The 17,165-nt window shown below is 40.3% G+C and overlaps 1 protein-coding gene across 5 annotated transcripts in view; it reads right to left on the bottom strand.

Moving 5' to 3' along the window:
• Positions 1-3,520: 3,520 nt before the first annotated feature.
• Positions 3,521-17,165, bottom strand: part of LOC146671391 (uncharacterized) — a 15,378-nt gene continuing 1,733 nt past the window's right edge. The window contains exons 3-17 of one of the 5 annotated variants that reach the window (XM_085403597.1): positions 16,524-16,860; positions 16,220-16,322; positions 15,962-16,097; positions 14,989-15,098; positions 14,573-14,832; positions 14,182-14,405; positions 13,843-13,953; positions 9,615-12,536; positions 8,200-8,347; positions 7,912-8,017; positions 5,666-5,822; positions 5,332-5,418; positions 4,896-5,037; positions 4,658-4,740; positions 3,521-3,664 (exon numbers count right to left, since the gene is read on the bottom strand). In XM_085403597.1, coding sequence (XP_085259723.1) covers positions 3,608-3,664; positions 4,658-4,740; positions 4,896-5,037; positions 5,332-5,418; positions 5,666-5,822; positions 7,912-8,017; positions 8,200-8,347; positions 9,615-12,536; positions 13,843-13,953; positions 14,182-14,405; positions 14,573-14,832; positions 14,989-15,098; positions 15,962-16,097; positions 16,220-16,322; positions 16,524-16,860 — 4,983 coding nt within the window. In that variant the 3' untranslated portion in view covers positions 3,521-3,607. Of the gene's footprint in view, positions 3,665-4,657; positions 4,741-4,895; positions 5,038-5,331; positions 5,419-5,665; positions 5,823-7,911; positions 8,018-8,199; positions 8,348-8,445; positions 8,497-9,614; positions 12,537-13,842; positions 13,954-14,181; positions 14,406-14,572; positions 14,833-14,988; positions 15,099-15,961; positions 16,098-16,219; positions 16,323-16,523; positions 16,861-17,165 lie in introns of those variants that run through there. The other 4 variants (XM_085403599.1, XM_085403598.1, XM_085403600.1 and 1 more) reach the window with 4 other exon arrangements.

Raw genomic sequence — 17,165 nt, 5'->3', positions numbered from 1 at the left:
GTTGCTGATCAGTCATGAGGGCCTGGTGAGTTTGTGGGGCAGGACTAAGAACAAACCCTGCAGGTGCACATGAAAACACACACACACAAATACAGTGAGGAAACTTTATGTTTTCCAGTCACTATTACTCTGATGTAGCAATTTGAATACATTTTACATAGTTATTTGAAGAGAGGATCATTTTAAAAAGTACATGGTAATGGTTTTATTGCCATGAAGAATGATTTCTAAACAGGTTTTGTATTTAAATTCAGTTCTTGGTTGACACTGAGTGTCTAGTAACTGTTCTGAATGATGAGGATGGAGAAGATTAGGAATGAATGCATCAAAGGGACAGCTCAGGTTCAGCCCTTTGGAGAGAAAGTTCGAGGGACAAAGCCGAGGTGGTTTGGACACGTGGAGAGGAAAAGAGCAGGAGGAAAAGAGGATGACCACAGTGATGGAGAACATGGAGATCATCTGCTTTGGCAGCCAAAAGAAGAAAACTGAGTAGATGTAGAAGTATTTAGAGGACTGTCATGAATCATCTACTTTATGAGCTTTAATTAATGCAGCAATATAAACTCAAAAATTATATATACCAGGAACTCTGTCACCCTGCTGATACAAAAAGAAACGGGGCATTAAGATCTGGAATAAAATGCTTAAATTACAAAGAAATTCAGTTAATGTTTATCTGATGGTACTTTTCTGCATTCAATTCCATCAGTTTTGCCAACAGCACTTGCTGAAATGCCACATGAGAGTTGCAGCAAATACTTAACTTTTCAGTAAGAAAGCATATTTGTCACTTTAGGACGCAAAATCTTACTTTGTGTCCAAAAATAAAACGAACATGGATTTTCACACACCAGCTTACAAATTACATCCATGATGCATAACACAAAGAATCAGCTTTGGTATTTCAAAGTGTCAACTACCATGACTGGAGTTTCACAGGCAGTCACAGGGAAGGAAAGATGGGTGTTGGGTTTTAATGAGGTGCGATGTTCCTTTTTGGAAATGCGACTCCAAAGAACAGGGTACCTTCAAAGTTATGTGCTCTGCAAAAGCACTGAGAGCTGTGACATAGACAGAAATGTGATCTCTGGAGATGTGGGTCAGTGTTTCCCAAAAATAAAGCTTAAAAACATGTTTTAAAAAGCCCTTAGAAATGCTCTGCTGATTACACTAATTAATTAATAAATACATTTTAGCATACATAAATCTTCAGGAGCTATCTGAGCTGTGTTTGAGTAATATGAACCAAGTCTGTTTAGTAAGACAGTTATTTTAGAAGTAATTAGAAGACTGTTTCTACCTTGGAAGAGACACACAGTTTGATCCTGAGCTGTGCAGCAGCAGGTTTTTGGTGACCAGACACCCTGGCTTCATCCTGTAACCCTAACAGCTCGGCTATATCTACACACGGGATGTCCTGTGAGTAGTTAAATGAACATTTCTGCATAAACATAAAGTCTAGTCAACTTTTTTATGCTTTGGAAAGATTTTTTTTGTTCTGGAGTAATGTATGCTACCGGTATGTTGCCTGATCCAGACTAGCAGGGGCGTCAAATATAAATCCCGGGGGGCAGAGGTAGCCCAGCAAAGGCATAAATTGGAAAATATAAAGGAGGGCATAAATTTTTGGACTTTTAAATTTATTTTTACAAGTTTTACAGCTTTTTCTTCTGATACTTAGCTTCCCCTCAGTCATTCACACTACATCGAAATAGTTAATCAACAGATAAACAATTAAATGACACAAAAGTTCCTTTTTTTCATTGTATACTAAATTTTGTTTAGAAAAAAGAAAAAAAAACATCAATCAACTAAAACTTTATGTTTTATAAACATGGAAGAGTCTGGCCATTGAGCGACCAGAATGTTTTCTGTGTTTCAAACATTTATCATGCGGAAAAACTGAGACATGCTGTTGAAATTATACTTCTTTATCTTATATTAGGACATCATAATTTATTGAATATGTAGTTAAATGTCTTTTCACTGACAGGAAGTGGAATTTCACTCATCCGGTCCACTTAAGTGTAAAGTGGTCTGTATGTGGGCCTCAATGTAAAATGAGTTCAGTTAACTTTATTTTTTTGCGTCATTTGTCCTCAAGGGGCAGTTTCCAGGTAACATTATAAGATCACTAGAGTCACATTTTACATGCTGAGGTCAGATGCCTCTAATGGTTTCTGTTTAGGTTTGGACACTGTGTGTAAGAACGTAAATAAAAACATAATGCAATGAAATCTCATAAAAACATTAGAAGTTTAAATGTTTAAGTGGGTAATTTTTAATTCGATGGTAATAACACGTCTCTAAAATGTTGTGACAGGACTGGGAAAATCGGCTGGAAAATTAAGTGGTGGTAAAAAAAAAATTCAGCAGTATGAGGAAGTTTGAGGATCATTAGGTTAAATTAGTGATTGGGTATAAAAAAGACCGTCTTAAGAGAGGCAGAGTTTCATTAAACTGCAAAAAAAACCCTACGTCTACAAATTATGGAACCTTTTCAGAATAATGTGTCTCAATGTAAGATTACAATGACTGTGAATATGTCATCATCAGTACAGAGAATCTCTGCATTCTGTTTTTAATCACATTTTACACAATTTTCTTGCTTTTTAAAAAAAAAATTGGGCTGTACTTTACATCAGTTAAATATAAGTAAATCTTTATTGCTCTCCACTTGTTTTAATTTGTCTGTTTAAGGCCATCATTTTCTTTTTTCTGATTGATCAAACAATTTAATAAATCACTGATAAAATCAACAAATTCACTGATTATAAGTGACTAATAGTTTTAGTTCAGCTGTCATAACACAGCGAGACACAAAAATAGATGATGTGTCGCTGTCACAAAAGGTAAGTCAGATAGACAAGGAGACACATAAGATCTAAGCAATATATAAGCAACAAATTATAGTAAGGTGTAAACACTGTGCTTTGGTGTACTGTTTAACAGATCATACAAGGAAACCATGTTTCCCTTTCCTCCTTTCATTACCAGAGTTTATGTTAAATGATATTACCCCATTCTAAACTGTTTTTCTTCCTTTTGCAGGGTAATTATGATTTTAAAGTCCCTTTTTCTTCCTGAAAGCGTAAGATTGTGTACATTGTGTGAAATCCAGTCAGTGTTATTTTGTTTGTAGGAAAAATCAAAACAAGCACAGAAACACTGACTTTAGTTAATGGTTGTTTAAAAAATAAGAAAACAGAGATCCACATTATTTTTGACCAACCTTGTTTTACTTGAAAGCTCATTTATTTGAAGTCATAAAGCAGCTGTTTCGAATAAATATGAAGGTAATAAAAGTACAGTAGCATCTCTTCTCTTTCAGGAATGTATTTCCTCTGCTGGAAGGGTAAATGTTGCGTTATGTGGCCTATAATGTCAAATACAAGTGATCCAATACGCTTATGTGAGCTGTGTTTCAATAAAAATACAGTTTGTCTTTAAGTTACAAAACCTCTGTGTAATGCACTGAATGCATGTGTAAAATGACCTGTGTTTGTTGCGCCCTCTAGTGTCCTGTTCTGATCATTCAACACACAAAAAGGTTATAATAAAACAGATTTCTGAAAAGCTCTGATGTCAGCTGGTCATCTTCTCTGGATCAGAATGACTCGAACAGCTTCATCCTTTCTTGGACAGAAAGGCCCTCTTTTAAACTCTGAGGAATGAAGAGATGCACAAAAATGATTTAAATAATAAATCTTATCTGTTAAATGTCTTTTGTCATGATAGAGGGCAAAAGTTGTAGTCATGTGATAGAGAAAGTGAACCCCTATAAAAAAAAACCTGACTACACCTCTTCATTTAACTACTTGAACCATCTTTAGCGGCAATAACTTGAAGTAATCAGTCTCTGCATGACTTTATCAGTCTCTCACGTTGTTGTGGAGCAATTTTAGCCCACTCTTCTCTACAACATTGCCTCAGTTCATTGAGGTTTTTTGAGGGGGAGTATTTTTTTATACACAGCTTTTTCTTAATTTGTCTCCACAGCTCTTTGGCCAAGTTGAGGTTTGGATCTCCTGCTGTGCCTCGGATCATTGTCCAGTTACGGGACCCAGTTTGAGCCAAACATTAGCTGCCAGAGAGACGGCCTTACATTTCACCTTAGAATAGTTCATGGTAGAATCAATGAGTGCAAGATGCCAAACTCCTCATCCCTCCTTCACCGTGCTGGCAGTTGGTATGAGGTGTTTACGATTATATGCTCTGTTTGGTTTTCTGGTGCTCTGCATTACGGCCAAACATCTCAATTTTGGTGTCCCAGAAGTCTTGTGGTTTGTTTAGATACATCTTTGCAAACCTAAACTGAGCTGCCAGGAGTCCACGCTGGACGCCCACTCCTGGGAAGATTGTGGCATTGTGCTATAACACACCTGAATCCTGCAGACCAGCAAACTGAGACAAATTCTGATTACATGGAGTTGCTCACTCTTGCTGATGATCAGGTAAGTAGCAGCCAGAAGCTTTGATTAGCAGCTTCTGACTGCTACTTACCTTCTTCATTTCTATGGAATTAATAAGAGGAATCGGTAAGTGCGCTTTTTTAAAGTGTTTGCAGACAAGATTGCAACAGTAGAATCTACTTTTTAAAGATTTTAAAACTGATACTTTTGCTTTCTGGTCAAACTGAAGACGCATCAGCTCTTACCTTCGATCTGACCTCTCTTATTTGTCGCACGAGGGATGATTTCTTTGGAAAAGTAGCAGTGTTTGTCTTTCCCTCAGAGTCATCTGAGGGGGGGAAAGAGGAAAGACAAAACAGTCTATACTTGAGTTTAACTTTATTACCTATGTGCTGATAAATGATATCAGGCTTCACACTGAGGCAGCACACTTTGTATGAATGTCACACACTTCACACTTTCACATTGTGAAACGTGTCTCACCGTGGCTTGGCCCTGCAGTGACTCTTCTTGGAGACCAGGTGGAGAACTTAAAATCTTCACCAAGCCTATCGACATGTTGGTGGGGTTCACCTTGGCTGTTTGTATAGGGGGTCTTGAGCCTATTCTCAGCATATATTTTGTCCTGTGTGACACACACACACACACACACACACACACACACACACACACACACACACACTTTGGATTAGGTTATATATATTACTACATACAGGATATTAGGTTAAATTGTAAATTAAACATGGTTGATGTGGATCACTTGTTTTTTTGGGGGGGGTTTGTTTTTGTTTTTTTGCTGTTATATTTATCCACTAATTCCAGTAAATAAGTAAATATAAAGCACGACATAAAAGTTGACATATGACAAAAGTCTAGTCTAACAAAGTTAAAAAAGATAATAATAAATTAAAATTACTACCATCTGAGCAATCTTCAACTCTTCTCTGAGAGAATGAGATTCCTGTCTGAGAAACTGAATTTCTGCCTCCCTCGACCTCAGAATCACCTGTAACATAGATTAATCGTATCAACACACACACACAGCCTATAATTTCCGTCTAACTATATTAAATATAAATGAGATGAGCAGATAAGGAACTGGACTATTGCTGTTGCTGATGCCTGTTTGGAATAATTAAACATACAGGAGCTGTATTTTCTGGACTCTGTTGTATGGACAGCAGGGAGCACTCCCTCTCTGTGCATCTCTCCTGAGATGCTGATATAAGCTCAGTGAAAAGAAGTCTGTCTACCTGTTTCTTTTTGAGTTCCTGGTTTTCTTTTTGGCACTGCATCATTGATTTTCTCTCATCTTGCAGTTCCTCTCTGAGCTGAGAGTTTTCCAGGCATTTCTCGGTGTGCTGAACCGACAGCATCTCCAGCTCCTTCTGCAATAACTGGATCTCCTTCCTTTGATGACAAAGCAAAGCACAGATGATGACGAACGGGAAAGCAAGCAGTTGTCTCTTCCTCCATGATCTGCGCTGGTTTATTAATTCATGAATCTTATTGCAAGTAAAGATTGTGTTTTAAAACAGCTATTATAAAAGAATGTGTATTTGTCATTTGCCGTCTGTGTTTAACAGATTTCCAATGATGACCACTCTCATTACAGTTTTTTACAGACGCTAGGACACATTTCTCAATACTTAGGTCACTTTTGCAAAACTCCTCACACGGTGAGCACAACAGAAGTCTATGTGGGCTAAACTGAGGATCAGTTATCATTGTTTTGGCACAAAATGCATTCAATGACTACATCTCTCAAATTTCATGAATTATTTTCTCACTCAGACACAACAACTGCCAAAAATCTTTGTACGTACAGGACATTTTGCATGTACTTACATACTGTTTTCAAAACTGTTAAACTTATGGCCAAAACAATAACACAATGCAAAACTTAAAAAGACAGCAAAATTCAACAGCAATATTTTATTGAAACATATTTTAAATCTAAAAATGCAGTTTACATCCCACAGATTTACAATCTTGTTACAGTTTTTTCTGATTGCTTAAGCACATTTTTTGTAACTATTGGCTAATTTTGCAAAACTCTTCACACAAATAAGAAAACCTGTCACCCAATAATCAAAACATTGTAGTTCTCTTGCAAAAGCAAACACAGCTAGATTAACCCTTCACACCTTCGTAAAAATGGTGTTTCCGTATCAAACAGTACACACAAGCCATCATCTACTAAGCACACAATGCGCCAACTGCACACTGATGGTATGAATACAAAACACATCTGGCTTTTGCTTTCTCTGTGCACAAGGTAGGCTATGTCAGTTTGAGCTACTTCTGTCATAGATCCATAAGCATAGAGGGATCCAAACTTCAAGTACTGGTGTTTATTCAAACACATCAAAACAAACACAAGTGTTTATTTCCAAGTATAGGATTATTTGCAATCGCCATAATGACTATATGGGTTACTTGGTCTGCAGTGAACATGCTTCCTCTGCCCCAGCATCTGGTCATCTAGCAATTCTGTAAAGTAACAATTTCAGTATTTTTACATCAATGGTATTGGTGTGTTTCTCATTGGCATATGGCAGTGCTACAAATCTTTGTGCGAAGTGACTGTACTAACCGATTCTCATTTCAAGATGTCCCTATGGTACTTGCTACAGTGTAGCGGCTCGAGTTAGGCTGGACCCGTTGGCCAGCTACCCTCAGGGTCATTCCACGGTTGATTACATGGTCCACTATTGTAGCTCTGATGTCATCAGCAATTCTATTTCTTACTCTTCCTACCCTTCCTCTCCCCCCTCCTCATCTTCCTCTCCCCCCTCCTCGTCTTCCTCTTGCTCCTCCTTGTCCTTGTCGTCCTCTTCATCCTACTTCTTCACCTCCACGTCCTCTTCCTCGGCCTCCTCTTCTTCTCACTCTTTCTGCTCCCTCCATTGTACTCCGCACACACAGCTTACCTGTATTATAGTGCTTAGGCTGATTGCAAAGTGAACTAATTATCTAAAAAAGTTTTCACATGTGAAAGTGTGCCAGACAGTTGGCAAGTTAGTGTTAATGATAGCCATACATGTGTATACTTTTGCTAGGAGTGTGTTGGAAATTTGGTAATTGAGTGTTGTGCAGTGAATTGTGCCTACCGTTTTGCAAAGTGTGTGTTACAAAATTGCAAACTGAGTGCAAAGCAGTTTTTGTGCTTTTAGTTTTGCAAACTCAGTGAGTGGTTTTGCTATAAGTCTGAATAGTTTTAGAGATTGTGCTACAGGAATCACAGTTAGGGTTTAAGCATTCAGAAAAAACTGTAAATGAAAATGATGTTGCACACAGAGGGAAAAAATAGCACGAATTAACCTGCAGTTCTAGAAACATTTCATACCATTAACAGTTACCTGCTCACGATATGAAGTACAGGTAACAAGTACAAATGCAGTACAACACCTCTACAGTAAATGCTGCAATAAAATACAAGCTGGTTTTTTTGGGGGGGGGGGGGTTGGCAAACATTTTGAAACCACACGTCACTCACTCGTATTCGCCGTGGAGCAGCGTGACATCATCGCTTTCCATGATGCGCTGGGACTGTCTGCTTTTCTCTAGCTCCAGTTTGTGAGCCCTCCTCATTGCCACAATAGCTGTCGAGAAGCAGAACTTACTTTCAGTACTGCCTTGGTGGAATTATTCCTATCAGGCATAACTCTAATATAGCATTCTTACAACTAATTAATCAAATGTATTATTAATTAGTATTAAACACAACTTAGCAATAAAAATGTTTTGACAACAGTGCATTTATGTTCCATGTTTTCTTGCTTGCCTGCCATTGTCGCGGCTGTCTCCTCCTGCAGGAGCTGCTCTTTCTCCTTCAGAAGTTCAGCCACCTCCTTCTGATGCTGCTGCTGCAAGTCTTCTATCAGATCCCTGTGCATTTCCTCCACAGCAGTCAACTCCTGTTCACAGGAAGCCTATAATGATATTTAAAGGTGGTTGTTGTGCGATATGAGTGGCTCTGTGGTGTGACGGTTTTCACATTTGCCTAATAGGTTTAATTTTAGGAGGATACCCAAATCCATCGGGTGGTGTGTCAGGAGGGGGAGGTAGCTGCTGCGACGACCTTTGTGAATAAGAGAGCAGCCAAAAATAACTTTTGTGCTTGATATAGTCTATATACACTCAAAACGGCTTTCTTAAACATAACAAAGAGTTAACTGTACTCAAATGGCCTCCACAATCGCCACATCTCAATCCAGCAGAGCACCTTTGTATCAAGTATTTATTTATTGTCATTGTCAAAGAACAATGAAATTGCGTTTGGAGCTTCTGTACAACCCGTTAAAATAAATAAATAAATAAAATTATAGTGTACTATAAATTATAGTAAAAAACAATTTTCCACAAACTGCAGACAATTTTTTTGTTTCCTTGCCAGCTTTAGTCAGGCATTGGAAAAATCTCATTAAATACATTTTTTTAAATCTACCAAGATACAAATTTTTATACCCTATAATTAGTTTGGGATTTGGTGAAGCAGGAGATTCGTGTCATGGATGTAAAGCCGACAAATCTGCAGGAAATGTGTGATGCTGTCACATCAATAGGGACTAAATTTACATCACTGTGAATCTGTGCCATGATATAAGGCAGGTCTGAAGGCAAAAGCATGCCCAACTCTGTACCAGCCTGGGGTACTAACAAAGTGGCTGATTATTATATATGTAAAGTGTAGAGAAATCTACACCAGCAGCCATAACACTGAAACCAGCAACAGGTAAAATCAGTATCATTTATTTATTTAGAATTCAATGTTCTGCTGAGAAATCATGGATGCTGCGGTATATTCATTGACTAGCTGGGACCACATCCTCATTTAGATTTAACAGCATTTCTAATAGGTAATGGCAGATGGAGTAAGCATGAATTGAGGGGAAGGCAGAAGTCAGTGCTGATTTCCCAGGAGGAGGGAAACCAAAATCAAGCAGGTGGTTTTACAGTTGTGGCTGATTGAGTGATTGTATTTTTACTTTTAGGAATAGTGTTTGTTCCATAGTTACATTGTAGCCTTGCTAATTCTGATGTAACCCTAATTGATTTAAGGCTTCAACTAAGTAAAGTAATGAATAAAGTGATGAAAGTAGAATTTGAACTTGATAGAGAAAAATAAATCTGTAAAATGAATTTTAAAAATACATACTTTAAGACTAATTATCTCACGTGATGCAAAGTCTTGGTTACCTGAATGTTTTCCAAATCTTTCTTGTAATTCATTTGGATCCCAAAGTCCTCCTCTGTTTCCCGCTCCATCACACTCTGCTCTGGTAGACAAGATGTATTTGGGATGTAAAGAGGTGCCTCTGTGCGGGATTTGCTCTGTTTCTCTCTGGAAACACAGGACTTGGTGTAGTAGCCATGTAAGTGCTTCATCTCCTCTTCGTGGATCTGCTGCAGTTCCTTTATCTTCTCCTGAAACTCGCCTTCCAGTTTTTCCACTCGTTCTGCATGATAATCCTCAATCTTCTGTATGTCTTCTAGGAGTTTCTGGTTCCCGGTCTCTACTGATATTATCTTCTTTTCAGCCAGCTCCAGTTCTTTTCTCAGCGCGCCGTTGTCTTCTTGAAGCTGGCATATTGTGTCATTTAAGGCCTCCTGCTCCTCTATTCCATCGTTGCGCTGCTCTTCCAGTTTGTTCACGTCAATTTGAAACTCCTGCTTTAAATCCATGTACATCCGCTCTGACAAATAAATTAACTTTGCGTGGTCCAGCATACATTTTAAGTCAAAGGCAGCAGCTTCCTTCCCTCTATGCTCCATGTCATCACCACCGACAGGTCTGCTGTCACCAGAGTTTACCAGGCAGAGCTGGTGTAAAAATGTAGCCCTTCTCTGCAGCCGGGATATTAGCCTCTCTAACCAGTCTGGTTTTTTCTTTTCCTCCATTTTTTTGTTATCTGATTGGTCCTCTTCTTCTGGTTCTTCCAAGCCCCTGGCATCTTCCTGCAGTCTCTCCTCATAAGAAGCCAACTCCGAGGGACTGATATCTGCCAGACCCGTCATTCGGTCCTCAGCGTCTTTGCTGTTTACTGGAGTCACACCCTCGTACTGTTGATGAATTTTTAAGGCAGCATAAATTAGCTCCTCTTCAGCACAAACTGTACAGATTAAACTTTCTAAAAGTTCATCGCTGTCACACCCTGTTCTCTCAGATCGCATCCTTTCTTGTGCTTTTAACGCTATTCTTCGAGCGATTATGTTTTTGTACCTTTGTGCCACATCCCCCTCATCGTTTCTTGATATTGAGGTTATCTGACCATGTTGGCTCTGAAGGACAGACACGATTTTTTCTACTACGAATATTTCCCTCATTAAGCACCTCTCAACACTTCCACCCTCATCCAAAGAGGACCAAGTATTAGTCGGTTTACTCATGTTACTCTTAGCCCCGGCTGATTTCTCTTCATTGAGGATCTTGCCCTCTCCTTTGCTGACATTATATGATTCATGCTGGTGTTTCACTGCATCTTTCTCTCCTTGCTGAAGACAGGCAGCGACCGTAGCCAGCTGTTTCTCCAAGTCTGGAATATCGAGGGGACTAGCATGAAGTCTCTCTCTGCAGGCCTGTATGATGTTCTGAGCCACCTGAAACCTGCCGACTAGCATCCTGCAGCGATTCTCTGTCTCTTGGGCAAAGCGCTGGCTCTTCTTGGCCTGATTGTGAAGAAGTAGACTGAGGTGCTGGGTAGTCGCTCGACTCTGGGTCAGCTGGGAGCAAAGCTGGGGGTCCCGGCAGCTGATGTGACTCTGGTGTTCCTCCAGCCTTTGTGTGATGTCTCTTAGCTTCTCCTCCGTTACATAAAGCTTGGTTTCAAGCAGCTGGATTACAGACATAAAGCGCTCTGGGTCATCTCCTGCAGTGATGAGGTATTGATATGATTCATCCAGTGATTTTGGGCCATTTTCTGCAGGTTCTTTAGAATTCATCAGGCTGACATCTGCGATATTGGACCTGTTAGACAACTGGTAACTGTCTATATCCTTTTCCACATTGATATGCTGTGTTGCTTGCTGTTGCCTCTTGTTATGCTGAATAGTCTCTGCTGAGTTATCCTGCAGCTGAGAAGAGGCACAGGTGCATGCTTTCAGCACCTCATTCAGTTTCACTTCCGTCTCCTCCAAGCTGTTACCCAAGACTTCCATCTTTAGCAAAACTTCACTCAGCTCTTGCTCCTTCCTATCAAGTTGTCTCTCATATCCTTCTCTTATGTCCTGCGTATCAGACTCCCTTTGCTGCAGTTTTCCCAGTGCCACCTGCAGTTCCTCACAGACTCTCTCATACGTGTGCTCCAGGTTGTAGTAGTGCGTTTCTTCTGTTTTCAAGCGCTCCTGCAGCTTGCCCACCTCCCTGTCTGCCTCTGCTAACTGATCCTGCAGCTCAAGGCAGCGATGATCGAGTTGCTCCCTTTCCTCCTGGAGTCGCTGTATGGCAGATATTGTACGTGCCAGCTCTTCCTGAAGCTGCCGTTGTGCCACCTCGATTTCTCTCGTCCACGTCTGGGTCTTAGTGAGACTCTCCACCTGCTGCTCAGACCTGTCCAGTTTCTCCTGGAGATCTTGTGAATGCTGCTCAGCCTGCGCCAGGCTTGCCATCAAGCTCCGTCGCTCCCTCTCCTGACTTGCTTGAAGAAGCATGAGGTGCTTCTGTAGCCGAGCATCTTTTTGAGCCTGAGTCTCTTCATAGTTATGAAGCTTTGCTGACACCTCATCAAGATTTTTCCGCAGCTTCTCAGCCTCCAGCTGAAGGTTTTGGTAGCTATCTAATTCCTGCTGAAGCTGTGTCAAGCGAGACTCGGACTCCCTCCTCTGCTCCTCGCTGATGTTCAGCTGGGACTTCAGTGAGGTCACACAGCGCTCCCACTCCACCTGCCGCTCCTCAAACCTCTGGCGATCTTGCTCGATATGGGCTTGTGCGAGTGCAGTGGCGTCACCCGTAACCAGCAGCTGAGCTTGCTGGGCTAAGAGATCTACTCTTCGCCGTAGTTCTGCCTCTCTGGCTTCCTCCTGACTTCTCTTTTGTGCTTCCAGCTCAAAGCGAAGGTCCTGATTTATCTTCTGCAGTCGCTGTAGAGCCAAAGATTGCTGTGAAGATGAGTTGGTGTTATTCTACAAGACAAAAGGTTTTGATTAAGAGAAAACTTTATATTGTATTGTATTGTATTGTATTGTATTGTATTAGGGCTAGAAACTCTGACAGAAAAGAAAAGTTAACGTTTCATGGATGGAATCTGCTGCTTTAAAGCATTTTAACTTGGAAATTTGCTCAACATTTAAGGATGCACCGGAATATAAACTGAATATCACTACTAGCCAACAATGCCCTTGCTAATTGATACTATCATGGCATTTATCAGTGTCCATGGCTGATGGTTAACTGCTAAACTTCCCTGGTTTTGTTCCAACAAAGAGGGAAATCACTATTTATTTAGTTATTTATTATTTGTTTATTTATTTTAATTTAATCTTTACCTTTTATTTTTCAAAGGAGACCTGCCAAAGAATCCACACCAGTATGAAAGGAAGTCAACAAGTAAAAAGCTACTTTCGACTGTTGCATTATTCATGAACAGTCAGCACAGCACACAGCTCAGCACGTTTGGATTGACATATTTTACAGAACAAGCTGCCTGCATGTAAATTATTTAACTGTAATCAAGCGCATTTAAAAAAGCAGCTTGTACATGTGTTTTCTTAACAGATACATTAAGACAGGCCCTATTTCAAACTCAGCCTAACCTTCCCTTTTTTCAAGTGCTCAATATGCTCTCTGAAGGAAAGTCTGCCATCGGACTAGATATATGTCACGGTCCCGGAGTCAGATTTTGACTTCTGGACTTGCGTTTTTGAAAGTGTAATATAACGATGTCTGTCTGAATATGTTGTTTTCTAAGTTATGATAAGTTTTGTGTTTGAGCTTCAGTCTGCTGTTTATGTTCTTTGTTCTAGTTTCTGTGAGTTTAGTTTCATCTTTTGTGCCTCCTTTCAATATCCTGTAACCCAGTTGTGTCCCAGGTCATGTACCCATGTCTGTCTCCATTCTCCCTCTTTCTTTGTGTGTGTGTGTGTGTGTGTGTGTGTGTGTGTGTGTGTGTGTGTGTGTGTGTGTGTGTGTGTGTGTGTGTGTGTGTGTGTGTGTGTGTGTGTGTGCTGGCCTTTCCGCATTGCTCTGATGAGCTTCTTTGGGCAGCTTCATAAGGAAGCAACAGTGGGTTAGTCTTGCTGGGTTGTTGCCTTGAAAGCAGACAGTGAAGCTCTACTCTTGCTCTTGTTACAGTTTGGAATTATTGTTATATTCAACAGTCTGTCCCTGTGCACGGAGTCAGGTGTGGTGAGCTGACTCGTGTGGATTCTGGGAGAAAATTGATATAATCTAGATTTAAATAGAAGACTTAAGGAGTCTCATGCATTATACCTGTGCGCCAAAGCAATCCCTTGAATGGATCTCTTTCTCTCTTTGCAGCTCGTCCTGCAGATTCCTGTTTAACTGCTGGAGTCGAGACAGTTCCCTCTGAGTTTGTTCCAGCTGATAAAAAAGAGTAATAAACTGGATGTGTTCATTTATTCGACTGATTCATTCATTCATTTTTCTTTAGTAGATTAAAGATATCTGTATTGATGTTTCCTAAAAATGCAGACCAAAGATCAGACTTTTGTACCTATATAAGTTGGACTCTGCTTTTTGGTTTGATGCATAAGAAAATATATCACGTGTGTTCTTGTTATTGTGGTGGAAATGCAAATACAATCTCACCTCTTTGACAAGTTGCCCAGTTTGCTGCTCACATGCCAGAGTTTCCTCAACTTTTGTGCAATCACAGGTGCTGTTTACCTGCTGGTCTTCCCTCTGGAGACTCTGTTTAGTCTGATATTCACTTGCAGTCTGCATGTTCAAACTGTCATTCACCACGTCCTTTGGCAGCACCACTGAGCTGAGACTTTGGCATTCTTCCCACCCTTTGCACAGAAGACCACATGCTTGTTTGTTTTTTTAAAAAAAAGAAAAGTATATATATATAATATGTTAACATACATTCTGTTAGATTCATATTTATGGCATGTGTCAGTATAACTAGATATGATTTTAGATTTCACAGCAGATCATTGAATAAGTTACCTAAGTCTGAGTTCGTTTAATGGCTCACCAGTTTGTGTGGTTCCACTAAGAAATGAGCATTGGTGAGCAGCTGTGCCCTCCTCCTCCACCTGGGATGGAGAATCGGTAGGAGCTGGAGCACCAGGTGAGCCAGGGAGAAGAGACAATGAAGCGTTTCCATTGACTGAGCTCTGCACTCTTTCTACCTGCACTTTGGAGTCCTCTTTTTCCTGCTGCTGATGTGAAACTTCTCTCTGGTTGCTCATTCCATGTTCTTGCAGCTGCTGAGTCTCCGGCTCTGAAAGAGAGCTGTGAGTACAATTTAAGTAAATTCATCTACTAAGCTTGATTATAAGTATTTAGACTATCATAAACCTTCCAAAAATCATCCCATACCCACTAGAATATATATTAATATAATGCAGCACTCCAATGATGCAGCACTTATCTTTTAAAAAAGTCTACCTTGTGTTGTCATGTGTAAAACTGGGCCGCACGTTCTTGAACACTGCGTGGACCCAGTTCCGTTTCATCCCAGCAGTCATTGCACACAGCGTGTACACCCCGTCTGTGGTCTGTGAAAGTGGACACAGTTTTTATCACCGAACCTTTAAGGATTTTTTTGGCTTAAAACGGTTTCCCACTGCAGTGACACCAGTATCTTTACTTAAAATGTTGGATGACTTTGTTATTTTTCTAGAAAACTTACAGGGCTGTGATAAATTTGGGTTTTTGCATATTTGTCACACTTTAATGTTTAATATCAAACAAGTTTTCCTCGAAATAAACGATCATCACTTAAAAACTGCATTTAATATTTCCTCAACTTATCTTGGACTAATATTAAAATTTGTTTAATGATCTGAAACATTAAAGTATTACAAATGTATTTAAAAAATCAAGAAGGAAGCAAATAACAAGCTGGATTCTTGCTACCCAGCCCATGCACTAATGCACAGATGCTTGCCCTTTATTGTCAGTTTTGTTTTATGCAGTAACTGCTCATTTAAATGGTAAATGGCCCAAGGACACAACGACCGAGACTGTCGGAGCCGGGGCTCGAACCAGCAACCTTCCGATTACAAGACGAACTGCAAACTCTTGAGCCACAATCACCCACATTTAAGGGCAGTAATGGGAGTTGTAGTGTAATAAAGGTGTTGTCCTTTCTCAAAAATAGTGAATGGTGCAAAGCCAATGACAGATGCCTGTGGCACAGATTTAATAACCTGAATAACTCCAGCCAGGACCATTCCTACTGTCTAAATATATAAATATGGATATTTAAATTCTTGGGTTTGCCTTTATGTGGAGTGATTTTCAACCCACTATCATAAGATATTTACAGAATGGTCTGTAGCTCATCAGCATGAGCGTGTTAAGATTTAAACAGAAAACTGTCATATATACATAAATAAGATCTCAAAATTAACAGTACCAGTTTCTTTGCTTTGATGCAGTGATGGTGTTGTGCACTGGTGGAAACCAAAGAGGAGGAAGGCTCTGCTAGCTGAGGGGAGCTGCTTGTTTTCATTCTGTCAGCATTATTTCCATGGCATGGCTCTTTGCTACCTCTGATTAAAAACATAAAAGCAGATGGACAAAACAGGAAATACTGACTGCAGACCATATGTAAGATTTATTTTTCATTAGAAAAACAGCAGCATTTCAGCGTTTTAAACGAATTTAACCAAACCTGATTTTCTCCAAAGAGGAAGACAACCGACTAGAGTTCAGGGTCTTCTTCCCAGAGGCTTGTCCTTTCTTAGCTTGTGACTTCCCTAATGCACCGTCTGACTCTGACATAAAGGCAGCAGTGAAGATAAAAAACAATCTGTGAGTCCTTTTCAGTGTATTTATCATTATTTTCTTTCTAAATCAGCAACTTCTTCATCTTTAGATTAAGAAAACTATTTAGGAAGTTAGCCTTAATGGATAGTCTGAATATTTATTTTAAAACTAGAAAACTAGACACAAAGATGAAACATGCGTGGAGTTACCTTCTCCGGCAGATTTCTGGTCGAGCCTGTTGAGAGAGCGGCTGCTTCTCATGAAGGGAACAGCAGAGAGGGAGGTGGTGTGGAGGGATGAAAAGCTTCGGCTGCTGCAGAGGCGGGGACCTGCTCTGGCTGTGTGGGATGCTTGTCTGGCAACCGGGTGACCAGCAGAGCCCGGGTGGCTGAGGCTGCCTCTTTTCAAACTCCCGCCAACTTTACTAACAGCTGCAGTTAAGTTGCTGCCTCTGCCCAGGCTGCTGCTCCGTCCGCTGCTGACACCGGCTTTAGACACACTGCTGCCGGCCTGCTTCCCTCCAGGTGCTGGTAGTGATGTGAGGTCCTACGTAAGTGATAGAGAGAGAAAACGGAGCCTCAGTGGTTGTGTGAGGAGAAATCAATCACAAAATGATGAAGTTCTGCATGTTTTTCACTTATATCTCATGTTCACCCTCCCATCCTAACTTCCCGTCTTTGACACACACAATGAAGAGCACAATTTAATCCTGATCGGAGCTCTTAATTTGCTTAAGAACCATCTGACGACACTGCAACCATGAACACGCACACACACACACACAAGCTGTAAACTTAATCACACTTGAGCGCTTGAGCGCACTCAGAGAGCCAGCAAATCTATTCCAGTCT

This window comes from Rhamphochromis longiceps, linkage group LG4 (assembly GCF_057381845.1).
Source record: "Rhamphochromis longiceps isolate RC_006_pf linkage group LG4, R_longiceps_female_GT1.1, whole genome shotgun sequence".
NCBI lineage: Eukaryota > Metazoa > Chordata > Actinopteri > Cichliformes > Cichlidae > Rhamphochromis > Rhamphochromis longiceps.
Note: the sequence above shows the minus strand (reverse complement) of the source record. Positions and strands in the feature narration are given on the sequence as shown.